The following is a 13,426-nucleotide window of genomic DNA, read 5'->3' on the forward strand; positions in this document are numbered from 1 at the left end:
GCTATTTGATCGGAGAAACCTGTATGATGTGAAAAGTTGTGGGGGTGATCATGGGGCTGGAGATGGGAGGGTGTCAGGTGAGAGAAAGGCAGATTGAGGTTGCCAGGGTTACAGTAGTACAGGAAGTGTGGTATGCTGAAGCAGGGAAGACAGTGGTTGAGGAACATGGGTACAGGGTGAGGGATCCTGAGAGGATTCCTGTGAGAGATCAAGAGACTGTGACGGGAAGAATATTTGCTTCAGCAAGGTGGGCTTTTTATCATTTATAGTCGTGGTCGTCAATTGTACTGCAGAAATGAATTGAAAGTCACAGAAAATAGAGGTTGTGGTGGCAGTGGTAGAGAAGTACTTGGGATTGCGAGGATTTACTGCAGAACAGCTGCAGGGGGAGTGGTAGGGTTTTGTCTTCTCAACCCACTGGTCTAGAGTTGGACTAGAAAGGGTTCAATAGTGGAATGGGTGGCAATTTCCCTTGTCCCCAATATTGTATTATTGCATCAAAGAATATAATGTAGGTGGACCGTGAATGGCCTCACACCCCTCTCTTCCCTACAGTAGGTGGCGGTGTATGCACCTTAAAGTTGGATGCAATCCGACAACCAAATCCGAAAGAAGAAGAATTAAAGCAGGAAGTGAATAACTAGAGAGTTGGTTTATTTTCCTCCTTCACATGTGGCTTTATAGACCGTAAAATTCCCAAATTACAGATGGAGTTGAACACGTTTCTTACTCAGCGGTTAACAGCGGCCGCTGTGGAGATATCCGCTGTCTTTGAAAAAAAGATTGTCGAGTACCGGGTAGAAATCTCCCGTTCAAAGGAGGAGAACAAACGTCTACAGCGGCTGTTGGATTTGGTTTTCCACCCGGAAATCAAGTTACGTCGAGCAGGTTTGTAATAATAACTACTGTGAGAAACAAAATGATTGATCAAATAATTATACTCATTTAGTCATTCACACACACAGTTAGACTGCAGTATATTAACCCGTCTGTCTCCACACCCGGGGGACCCAAACAAGCATGTTTCCAGTAGTAACCTAGCAAAATCACCACTTCCAGAAATATTGTTTTTTCATTTTGGTGTTTTTTTTATTCTATTAAATACATTGGAATGGTTAGGGTTAAATGTGAGTCAACCCTGCTTTGAGGGTTATATAGGACTGTATACATCTTTAATCTAAAAACCTTTTATTGACATGACAGTAGCTCTACTCTAGCCGACACAGTGAGTTTGGGATATGTACTAATGGTCCACTCAGTCTTATCTGTTTAACTCTGTATGAAATTATTTCAAATAGTATTTGAACCCAGGTCTGAAGATCACACAGATCACTAGCCAGGGGGAACAAGAAGCATCGTGTGTGTGTGTGTGTGTGTGTGTGTGTGTGTGTGTGTGTGTGTGTGTGTGTGTGTGTGTGTGTGTGTGTGTGTGTGTGTGTGTGTGCACCAGCCTCAGCGGGGTGATAGAAACCTTGAACATCCTTTTTCCAGGGATACAGTATCTTACACCTATCACTCCCATTTAAAAAAAATAAATAATCTCGTGTATTACTTTATATGACCAGTATAACTGCATCAGAGGAGGCTGGTGGGAGGAGTTTTAGGAGGATGGGCTTATTGTAATGGCTGGAATGGAATACATGGAACAGTATTAATCATATGGAAACCACATGTTGGACTCAGTTCTATTGATTCCTCCTATAGCACCTCCCACCAGCCTCCTCTGAACTGCGTTGTTCAGGAAGAGCTTGCAATCACTGTTTACACCTGCTGCATCCTGCAGTACGGGAATAAACTCTGATTTGATTTGTTTTCCTTTTCTTCCCTCCAGACTCCCAGCAGCTCTCTCTATCTGTCTCTGAAGAGGAGGTTCCCCATGAGCAGCAGCACTGTGATCAGGAGAGGAGCCCCAGTCAGGGGCAGGAGGACCCAGAGCACACACAGGTTAAAGAGGAACAGGAGGAACTCAGGACCAGTCAGAAGGAAGACCACCCTCAAGGGCTGGAACCTGATACCAAAGACATCTTAATCCCTGCCTGTGTGAAAAGTCACTATGAACAGGACCCACCTCTGCCCTCACATCTTGACCAAACCTTGGAGAACAGAGAGAGGGACTCTCTACCCACCAACACAACTGAACAGATCAAAACAGAACCTGATGGAGAGGATTACAGCATATCAGAACCAACCAGGGACTCTCAGCTCCAGCTCCTTCCCCAGGTAGGAAACAGAGAAGAACGTGTTGATGGGATGGAGAGACCCATTCCCCCTCCCTTCCCTCCAGACTCCCAGCAGCCCTCTCTCCCTGTCTCTAAAGAGGAGGTTCCCCCAGAGCAGCAGGAGAGAAGCCCCAGGCTGGGTCTGGAGGAACCAGAGCCCACAAAACAAGAGGAACTCTGGACGAATCAGGAGGAACAGCAGCTGGAATCTGACAGCAGAGTATCAGAACCAACCAGTGACTCTCAGCTCCTCTCTGCAGTAAATCCAGACTGTTCTGCAGCTCAGAGTGAAAACAGAGTATCAGAACCAACCAGTGACTCTCAGCTCCTCTCTGCAGTAAATCCAGACTGTTCTGCAGCTCAGAGTGAAAATGTTAAAGTTCATCAGAGTACCAGCACTTCTTCAGAACAAGTAAGATTATATTTAATTTAATGTGTTAGTATACACGTAGAACAGCACAAAAAGGCAGCATTTAATTGTAGCGAAAACAGCCAAATGATTACATGAGATTCTGAAAGCAATTTCTTTACAGAAAATGAATACAAAAAAAAATATGAACATGAATATATACATTTTGTCAAATTGAGCACACCGCCATGCAATCTCCATAGACAAACATTGGCAGTGGAATGGCCTTACTGAAGAGCTTAGTGACTTTCAACGTGGCACCGTCATAGGATGCCACATTTCCAACAAGTCGGTTTGTCAAATTTCTGCCCTGCTAGATCTGCCCGGTTAACTGCAGGTGTGGTTATTGTGAAGTGGAAACGTCAAGGAGTAACAACGGCTCAGCCACAAAGTGGTAGGCCACACAAACTCACAGAGCAGGACCGCCAAGTGCTGAAGCACGTAGAGCTTAAGAATTGTCTGTCCTCGGTTGCAACACTCACTACAGAGTTCCAAACTGCCTCTGGCAGCAACGTCAGCACAATTAACTGTTCGTCTGAGCTTCATTTAAATTAGTCTCTACGGCCGAGCAGCTGCACACAAGCCTAACATCACCATCTGGTGTAAAGCTCGCCACCACTGGACTCTGGAGCAGTGGAAACATGTTCTCTGGAGTGATGAATCACACTTCACCATCTGGGTTTGACGGATGACTGGATAACGCTACCTGTCAGAGTGCATAATGTAACTGTAAATTTTGGTGGAGAAGGTATAATGATCTGGGGCTGTTTTTCATGGTCCGGACCCCTTAGTTCCAGAGAAGGGAAATCTTAACCCCACAGCATACAATGACATTCGAGACCATTCTGTGCTTCCAACTTTGTGGAAACAGTTTGGGAAAGGCCCTTTCCTGTTTCAACATGACGCGAAGTCCATACAGAAATGGTTTGTTGAGATTGGTGTGGAAGAACTTGACTGGCCTGCACAGAGCCCTGACCTCAACCCCATTGAACACCTTTTGGATGAAATGGAACGCCGAATGCGAGCAAGGCCTAATCTCACTAATGCTCTTGTGGCTGAATGGAAACAAGTCCCTGCAGCAATGTTCCAACATCTAGTGGAAAGCCTTCCCAGAAGAGTAGAGGCTGTTATAGCAGAAAAGGGGGGACCAACTCCATATAAATGCCCATGATTTTGGAATGAGATGTTTGACGAGCAGGTGTCCACATACTTCTAGTCATGTAGTGTACATTTTAATGTGAAAAATCTGAGTCTCATTCCCACAGAATTGTCCACATACAGTGCATTGGTAAAGTATTCAGACCCCTTTTCCACATTTTGTTAAGTTACAGCCTTATTCTAAAATGGATTAAATAGTTTTTCCCCCCCTCATCAATCTACACAGAATACCCCATAATGACAAAGCAAAAACAGTTTTTATAAATTTGCACAAATTTATAAAAACCTATCACATATACACAAGTATTCAGACCTTTTACGCAGTACTTTGTTGAAGCACCTTTGGCAGCGTTTACAACCTCAAGTCTTCTTGGGTATGACGCTTCAAGCTTGGCACACCTGTATTTGGGGAGTTTCTCCCATTCTTCTCAAGCTCTGTCAGGTTGGATGGGGAGCGTCGCTGTACAGCTATTTTCAGGTCTCTCCCGAGATGTTCAAGTCCGGGCTCTGGCTGGGTCACTTAAGGACATTCAGAGACTTGTCCCAAAGCCACTCCTGCGCTGTTGTCCTGTTGGAAGGTGAACCTTCGTCCCAGTCTGAGGTCCTGAGTGATCTGAACCAAGTTTTCATCAAGGATCTCTCTGAACTTTGCTCCGTTAATGTTTCCTTCAATCTTGACTAGTCTTCCAGTCCCTGCCACCACCTTGCTTCACTGTAGGGATGGTGCCAGGTTTCCTCCAGATGTGACACTTGGCATTCAGGCCAAGGAGTTCAATCTTGGTTTCATCAGACCAGAAAATCTTGTTTCTCATGGTCTGAGAGTCTAGGTGCCTTTTGGCAAACTCCAAGCAGGCTGTCATGTGCCTTTTTACTGAGGAGTGGCATCCGTCTGGCCACTCGACCATAAAGGCCTGATTGGTGTAGTGCTGCAGAGATGATTGTCTTTCTGGAAGGTTCTCCCATCTCCACAGAGGACCTCTAGAGCTCTGTCAGAGTGACCATCGGGTTCTTGGTCACCTCCCTGACCAAGGCCTTTGTCCCCTGATTGCTCAGTCGGGCGGCCAGCTCTAGGAAGAGTCTTGGTGGTTCCAAACTTCTTCCATTTAAGGATGATGGAGGCCACTGTGTTTTTGGGGACCTTCAATACTGCAGAAAGGTTTTGGTACCCGTACCCAGGTCTCTGCCTCGACACAATCCATGTCTCTGAGCTCTACGGACAATTCCTTCCACCTCATGGCTTGGTTTTTGCTCTGACAATTTCGAGTCTCATAGCAAAGGGTCTGAATACTTATGTAAATAAGGTATGTTAGTATAAAAAATATTTGCAAACATTACTAAACCTGTTTTAAAATAAGGCTGTAACGTAGAAAGAAAAGGGGGGGGAAGTCAAGGTGTCTGAATACTTTCCGAATGCACTGTACAAGGTATAATATGATAACTCTACGAACATATCTACGTTCCAAAACGGGATCTCTGCTGTCCGAGAGTTTTCATATTACATTTCATCTCTCCTTTTTGTTTCCCCCCTTAGGATTCTAGGAACGTGGAATCAAATGAAGCATCTAGTTTCTCTACCTGGAGTGAGGAAAACATCTCCGTAACAGACAGCAACTCTTCAGACAGTAGCTCCTGCACTAAAGAAGACTCTGAGGCACGTAAACCAGCGAAGAGAACATGCCATTCTAGAGGTGTGGTGAACGAACCATCTGATTTGTCCAACTTATGTGATGAAAACACCCCGGGGACTGAGATCAGCCCTTCAGACAGAAACAAAGACATGAACATCCAAACAGACTCTGGGGCTCATTATCCAGCTAAGAGGATATGTCAGAGGGTGCATGATGTTGCCGTAGCAAGACGTGGCAGTGGAGAGATGGCCTCCTGTTCCCGTCCCAAAGTGCCAGGATCCACTCGATGTTACACCCACTGCTTGCACTGTCAAGGTCTGTACATTCAAAAGTCACTACGGAAGCATGTCAGATACTGCCCTCTGAACCCCAAAGCTGAAAAACCAAAACCTGGACCAAAGATGAGGATTCAGTCAGCAATGGCGTTTAAGATGCGTCCTCAACCCGACTACGTCAGCACAGGTCTTTGGAAGATAGTTTGTGGTATGAACTCCGGCCAAGTTTCATTTGTGGTTAGAAATGACAAATGTATCCTCCTCATGGGAGAGGAGCTGTACAACAAACTACAGCCAGATGACAGAAGAAACAAATACATTCAACAAAGAATGAGAGAGGTGGCAAGACTCCTCATCACGGCCAGGACGTGTACACCTCTGATGTGCTTTGAGGACTTGGTCATACCTAGTAATTTACCTCACGTCATCACGGCAGTGAGAGCTGTTGCTGGCTACAACGAGGAGAACAAAACGTACGACCGTCCGACGCTGGCTGTTCAAATGGGATACAACTTAATGAACATTGGCAACGCTGTGGAATCCTGTGCGTTGACGTCAGGACGACACAAAGTCGCGGAGTCTGCTGGCAAATTCAAAGGTTTCAAGTGGAATGAGGTTGTTTTGGCTGGAGCACTGTCCACTCTCAGTGAACCCCAAAATAAATGTAAGTCAAATGTCACACCTTGTAGGTCAGGCTAGCTCTCCATGAGGATGGTTTATACACCTTGTAGGTCAGGCTAGCTCTCCAAGTGGATGGTTTATATACCTTGTAGGTCAGGCTAGCTCTCCAAGTGGATGGTTTATACACCTTGTAGGTCAGGCTAGCTCTCCAAGTGGATGGTTTATATACCTTGTAGGTCAGGCTAGCTCTCCAAGTGGATGGTTTATACACCTTGTAGGTCAGGCTAGCTCTCCATGAGGATGGTTTATACACCTTGTAGGTCAGGCTAGCTCTCCAAGTGGATGGTTTATACACCTTGTAGGTCAGGCTAGCTCTCCAAGTGGATGGTTTATACACCTTGTAGGTCAGGCTAGCTCTCCAAGTGGATGGTTTATACACCTTGTAGGTCAGGCTAGCTCTCCAAGTGGATGGTTTATACACCTTGTAGGTCAGGCTAGCTCTCCATGAGGATGGTTTATACACCTTGTAGGTCAGGCTAGCTCTCCAAGTGGATGGTTTATACACCTTGTAGGTCAGGCTAGCTCTCCAAGTGGATGGTTTATACACCTTGTAGGTCAGGCTAGCTCTCCAAGTGGATGGTTTATACACCTTGTAGGTCAGGCTAGCTCTCCAAGTGGATGGTTTATACACCTTGTAGGTCAGGCTAGCTCTCCAAGTGGATGGTTTATATACCTTGTAGGTCAGGCTAGCTCTCCAAGTGGATGGTTTATACACCTTGTAGGTCAGGCTAGCTCTCCATGAGGATGGTTTATACACCTTGTAGGTCAGGCTAGCTCTCCAAGTGGATGGTTTATACACCTTGTAGGTCAGGCTAGCTCTCCAAGTGGATGGTTTATACACCTTGTAGGTCAGGCTAGCTCTCCAAGTGGATGGTTTATATACCTTGTAGGTCAGGCTAGCTCTCCAAGTGGATGGTTTATATACCTTGTAGGTCAGGCTAGCTCTCCAAGTGGATGGTTTATACACCTTGTAGGTCAGGCTAGCTCTCCAAGTGGATGGTTTGCCAGCCATCCCTAATAATATTATATTTTTTTTTAGACAGGAAATTTGCATGGAAATGGTCATGTTTATTCATATTCTGTTCATATATTTTATATTCATTTTTTTCTGTCTTTCTCTGGTTGTTTCAGCTGCAACATTGTCAACTCCTGTTGAGCCAAAAAGTGAAATATGAAAATCGTGATATTATTTTCCATTCTTTGCTGCCATTTTTGCAATCTTTTAAGCAACCTTTTCTCAACAGGCGCCCAGCCGGCCCGTCGCACAGGCGCCCAGCCGGCCCGTCTCCCAGCGGAGCCGGCGCCCAGCAAACCCGTCACACAGCCGCCCAGCCGGCCTGCCTCCCAGCTGAGCCGGCGCCCAGCAAACCCGGCGCACAGGCGCCCAGCCGACCCGTCGCACAGGCACCGAGCCAAGCCAAAGAAACACTGTGAGATTAAAGAGGATCGTTGATGAGGGAGCAGCAGTAGAGAAACACATAATGCCGTTCATAAAGAGTGGCCAAGTTCCTGGAAAGAGGGACTGCCTCAAATGCCTCCAGTCAGAACCTGTGGCGCTCAAAAGCAGAAACTGGTCGGGCATTAAGTTCTATGTAAATAGAGTCAAACAGAGACAGAGTACTGCAGCAAACTTGGGAGACCGCGGGGTCTTCAAATCAGGTCCAGAGACTGTCAACGCAACACCTTAGCCATTGCGTTTCCCAGTCAGACTTCGAACCAGCCAGGGATTTGAACCAGCAACTTTGTGTGTGTGGTGGGGGGTTACAGGTACCAATATTTAAATTCATATTCTGTTCATATATTTTATATTCATTAGTTCACACATTGTACCTGTGGGTTGCCACTAAAAACATTGATGAAGAAATGAACTTTGCCATTTCCTGGTTGGTAAAATTCTAATGGTAAACCTAATTTCTGTTTGTGACAAAACAAGCAAGTCTAGTGTAGACTACAGGATCATTGTACCATCTAAACCCCGCTGTGAAATATATTTTCCATAAACAAAAAGACTGTATTTTTTCGTCTGTTTTGAAGCTGCTGGACAAAACTTGAAAGTAAAAGACGCAAAAACAAATCTTAAGAATGGGAAGCATAGAAATAGGGCACATAGAACAGATCTACCAGCTTCCTAGACTTGCTTTCAGTGAGAGTGACAGATCTATAACTGTGAGTAGAGATGGAGTCCTCCATCGGGATCTTGAGAGGCAGTAGGGCTTATTTGGTTTTGATTAATTTTTGTAATTTGAGATTAAACTGAATTTTATCTATGATCTTCAATGCATTTGGGAGCAATAGAGATACATTGTCTAGATGTAGTACAATATTGTCTGCGTATTGGTGTTATTTTCTTTGATTGATGAATGGCCTGGACCAGGGGTTCCCATGGATACTAAAATAACAAAGGAGAAATTGATCGCCTTGTCTGCTGCTTCCAGTGATTCTGAACAGAGCAGATATTGCCTATTATAACTATGGCTGAGGGATTGGCATATTAATGAAATTAGAGCCATTTTTCAAGACCGACCAGAGATCTAACCATTCTAGTTTAGTAAAAGCTTTTTCTGCATGGAGAGATGAAACAGCCCAAGAACCTGTTGATTCTGATGAAGCATCGACGATATGGAATAGTTGACGGATTTAATCCGAGGATAAATATATATGTATGTGTGTATATATATGTATGAATGTGTATGTATATATATATATTTTTACAAACCCGCTTCGGTCCTTGTGGACCAATTTGGATACGTAAGTCTTGAGACGGGATGACAATTTTAGTAGGCAGTTTTAATATCTGTGTTTATCGAAGATAGGGGGCGATAGAGAGTACACTGGGTGACATCCTTTATTTTTGTATAGGTGAAATTAGTGCTGTATTTACATTTCTCCAAAATGAACCTTTGTGTGAACAGCTGTGTTAATCATTTAGAGCAATAGTGGACCTAATTGAGACCAGCGACATGTTGGTTACAGGCCTGTTTCTCTAACGCGAGGCTACCTGATACCCCTAAGGACATGTTTCATGACTAAATCTATTTTCAGATCAAACTACTGTATTTTCCTGTATTAATGTTACTATTGAATGATTATCATTGTGAAATCATTTCCACTTTCATGGATTGAATTGGGCAGGATGCATTCCTTTCTCTAATATGTTATAGAGATACCAATATCAGATTTAATGCCAGAGATCATGTCACATTGCTACTTAAAGCCCCATGCAGTATTTTTTTATTTTATATTTAAATCATCATTGTATGATTACTAAATCACTGTGTTTATTTCAGTAAAATAACACCATATTTTTTAAAAATCATTTATTTCCCTGAGCCTCCTTTTGCCATTGAAATGCTCAGTCTGGTTGTGGTGATACAAATGTAAATATATTTACATACACAGCCCTGATTGGCGGACAGGCTCGTCTAGACTAGAGCCGGGGTGCTCAAACCTTTGGGGTTGGTGAAATATTATCTGAGTGGTGGGCCATGGGCGGAGTAAATAGATATGATCTATTTAGAAATATAATATGTAAACAATAACTTTTTATGGTCTTGAAGCAATATCTTTTTTTTTAAGCAATCATAGAATTAGTGGCCGTAACTTGACACCTAACAACACGTTATCATTAGGAGGATACATCTGCAAATAAAGGATGATTGGTCATTGGTCAGAATCAATACGATCAGATTGTGATGTCATGATATGGACCAGAACAGGCTGAAATTCCAGGATTTCTTTTCAAACAGCTCTTACACAAAGGGCATTATCATCATTAGTTATTTCTACCTCTTTGTTGTAAAAATATCATTAAAAAAAAAAACTGGAAAATCACGTTAGCTAATTAGCACAAGTGGTCATGTCTGACTTCTGCAAACGAGCGTCGTAACATGGAGATCTGGCCGTGGGAACATTAACTCTATGAAGGTATGTAGGAATTTAACCTTTAAAAAATAAAAAAAGGTATTATTTCTCGCAGATATTAAAGTTACGTTCCCTATGTTTTCCAAAATCATACCGCAAGCGGTGCGTGTTCATTTTTAGAGCAAGAGTCAGGGTTCTTAACGAAGGTCCCCAGGAAGAAGATGCCTTCAGCAATAGACACTGTGTCTATGAATGGAGGTAGTTACAGCTAGCGAGCTAACTTTTAGCAAACTAAACTGGTAATCAGAAAGGTAGCCTGTGAAAATCATCTGAGCATATATCTAACGCTGTGGGTTATTTAACCAATAAGGCCTGGATACAGCCCATAGCTGTGGTATTGGCCATATACCACAAACCCCTGAGGTGCCTTAATGCTATTATAAACTGGTTAAATATTTGTTTTGTCATACCCGTGGTATACGGTCTGATATACCATGGCTGTACCATGTCCTGCCGTAGCAGGTCCCCTCTGTGGAGGACTGTAGCAGGGCCCCTCTGTGTGGAGGACTGTAGCAGGGCCCCTCTGTGTGGAGGACTGTAGCAGGGCCCCTCTGTGTGGAGGACTGTAGCAGGGCCCCTCTGTGTGGAGGACTGTAGCAGGGCCCCTCTGTGTGGAGGACTGTAGCAGGGCCCCTCTGTGTGGAGGACTGTAGCAGGGCCCCTCTGTGTGGAGGACTGTAGCAGGGCCCCTCTGTGTGGAGAACTGTACCATGTCCTGCAGTAGCAGGGGCCCTCTGAGAGCTACACTCTCTGAAACACTGGTGTTCCAATCTCACCTTCAGCAGGCTCCTATACAGGGGGGAGGGAGGAACGATGGATAGGTTTGGAGAGCGAGAGACAGGAACGTTGGTTAGGTTTTACACAGGAGAGAGAGGAACGTTGGTTAGGTTTTACACAGGAGGGAGAGGAACGTTGGTTAGGTTTTACACAGGAGGGAGAGGAACGTTGGTTAGGTTTTACACAGGAGGGAGAGGAACGTTGGTTAGGTTTTACACAGGAGAGAGAGGAACGTTGGTTAGGTTTTACACAGGAGGAAGAGGAACGTTGGTTAGGTTTTACACAGGAGAGAGAGGAAGAGGAACGTTGGTTAGGTTTTACACAGGAGAGAGAGGAACGTTGGTTAGGTTTTACACAGGAGAGAGGAAGAGGAACGTTGGTTAGGTTTTACACAGGAGAGAGGAACGTTGGTTAGGTTTTACACAGGAGAGAGAGGAACGTTGGTTAGGTTTTACACAGGAGAGAGAGGAACGTTGGTTAGGTTTTACACAGGAGAGGAGAGGAACGTTGGTTAGGTTTTACACAGGAGAGAAGAGGAACGTTGGTTAGGTTTTACACAGGAGAGAGAGGAAGAGGAACGTTGGTTAGGTTTTACACAGGAGGGAGAGGAAGAGGAACGTTGGTTAGGTTTTACACAGGAGGAGAGGAAGAGGAACGTTGGTTAGGTTTTACAAGGAGAGAGAGGAACGTTGGTTAGGTTTTACACAGGAGGGAGAGGAACGTTGGTTAGGTTTTACACAGGGAGAGGGAGAGGAACGTTGGTTAGGTTTTACACAGGAGGGAGAGGAACGTTGGTTAGGTTTTACACAGGAGAGAGGAAGAGGAACGTTGGTTAGGTTTTACACAGGAGGGAGAGGAACGTTGGTTAGGTTTTACACAGGAGAGAGGGAGAGGAACGTTGGTTAGGTTTTACACAGGAGACGTTGGTTAGGTTTTACACAGGAGGGAGAGGAACGTTGGTTAGGTTTTACACAGGAGAGAAGAGGAACGTTGGTTAGGTTTTACACAGGAGGGAGAGGAACGTTGGTTAGGTTTTACACAGGAGGGAGAGGAACGTTGGTTAGGTTTTACACAGGAGGAGAGGAAGAGGAACGTTGGTTAGGTTTTACACAGGGAGAGAAGAGGAACGTTGGTTAGGTTTTACACAGGAGGAGAGAGAGGAACGTTGGTTAGGTTTTACACAGAGAGAGAGAGGAACGTTGGTTAGGTTTTACAGGAGGAGGGAGAGGAACGTTGGTTAGGTTTTACACAGGAGGGAGAGGAACGTTGGTTAGGTTTTACACAGGAGGGAGAGGAACGTTGGTTAGGTTTTACACAGGAGGGAGAGGAACGTTGGTTAGGTTTTACACAGGAAAGAGAGGAACGTTGGTTAGGTTTTACACAGGATAGAGAGAGGAACGTTGGTTAGGTTTTACACAGGAGAGAGAGGAACGTTGGTTAGGTTTTACACAGGAGGAGAAGAGGAACGTTGGTTAGGTTTTTTTACACAGGAGGGAGAGAGGAGTTGGTTTTACACAGGTTGGAGAGGAACGTTGGTTAGGTTTTACACAGGAGAGAGGAACGTTGGTTAGGTTTTACACAGGAGACGTTGGTTAGGTTTTACACAGGAAGAGAGGAACGTTGGTTAGGTTTTACACAGAGAGAGAGGAACGTTGGTTAGGTTTTACACAGGAGAGAGAGGAACGTTGGTTAGGTTTTACACAGGGAGGAGAGAGGAACGTTGGTTAGGTTTTACACAGGAGGGAGAGGAACGTGGGTTAGGTTTTACACAGGAGAGAGAGGAACGTTGGTTAGGTTTTACACAGGAGAGAGAGGAACGTTGGTTAGGTTTTACACAGGAGAGAGAGGAACGTTGGTTAGGTTTTACACAGGAGAGAGAGGAACGTTGGTTAGGTTTTACACAGGAGAGAGAGAGGAACGTTGGTTAGGTTTTACACAGGAGAGAGAGGAAGAGGAACGTTGGTTAGGTTTTACACAGGAGAGAGAGGAACGTTGGTTAGGTTTTACACAGGAGAGAGAGGAACGTTGGTTGGAGGTTTTACACAGGAGGGAGAGGAACGTTGGTTAGGTTTTACACAGGAGAGAGAGGAAGAGGAACGTTGGTTAGGTTTTTACAGGAGGAGAGAAGAGGAACGTTGGTTAGGTTTTACACAGGAGGAGAGGAAGAGGAACGTTGGTTAGGTTTTACACAGGAGGGAGAGGAACGTTGGTTAGGAGGAGAGGAAGAGGAACGTTGGTTAGGTTTTACACAGGAGGGAGAGGAACGTTGGTTAGGTTTTACACAGGAGAGAGGAAGAGGAACGTTGGTTAGGTTTTACACAGGAGAGAGAGGAAGAGGAACGTTGGTTAGGTTTTACA

General features: G+C 44.7%; 1 protein-coding gene across 2 annotated transcripts; it reads left to right on the forward strand.

Annotated features, from left to right (window-relative positions):
* The first annotated feature begins 33 nt into the window (after positions 1-33).
* LOC121844594 (pinin-like) lies at positions 34-10,052 on the forward strand. 2 transcript variants are annotated; one of them, XM_042314864.1, is made up of 5 exons: positions 34-888; positions 1,832-2,482; positions 2,561-2,631; positions 5,318-6,353; positions 7,615-10,052. In XM_042314864.1, the coding sequence occupies exons 1-5, from the start codon at positions 708-710 to the stop codon at positions 7,821-7,823; spliced, it is 2,148 nt and encodes a 715-aa protein (XP_042170798.1). In that variant the 5' UTR covers positions 34-707; the 3' UTR covers positions 7,824-10,052. The 2 variants fall into 2 exon arrangements, with proteins under 2 accessions (XP_042170798.1, XP_042170797.1); XM_042314863.1 differs by having other exon boundaries at positions 407-888; positions 1,832-2,631.
* Positions 10,053-13,426: the final 3,374 nt, after the last annotated feature.

The sequence above is a fragment of the Oncorhynchus tshawytscha genome, unplaced genomic scaffold (assembly GCF_018296145.1).
Source record: "Oncorhynchus tshawytscha isolate Ot180627B unplaced genomic scaffold, Otsh_v2.0 Un_scaffold_1716_pilon_pilon, whole genome shotgun sequence".
Classification (NCBI taxonomy): domain Eukaryota; kingdom Metazoa; phylum Chordata; class Actinopteri; order Salmoniformes; family Salmonidae; genus Oncorhynchus; species Oncorhynchus tshawytscha.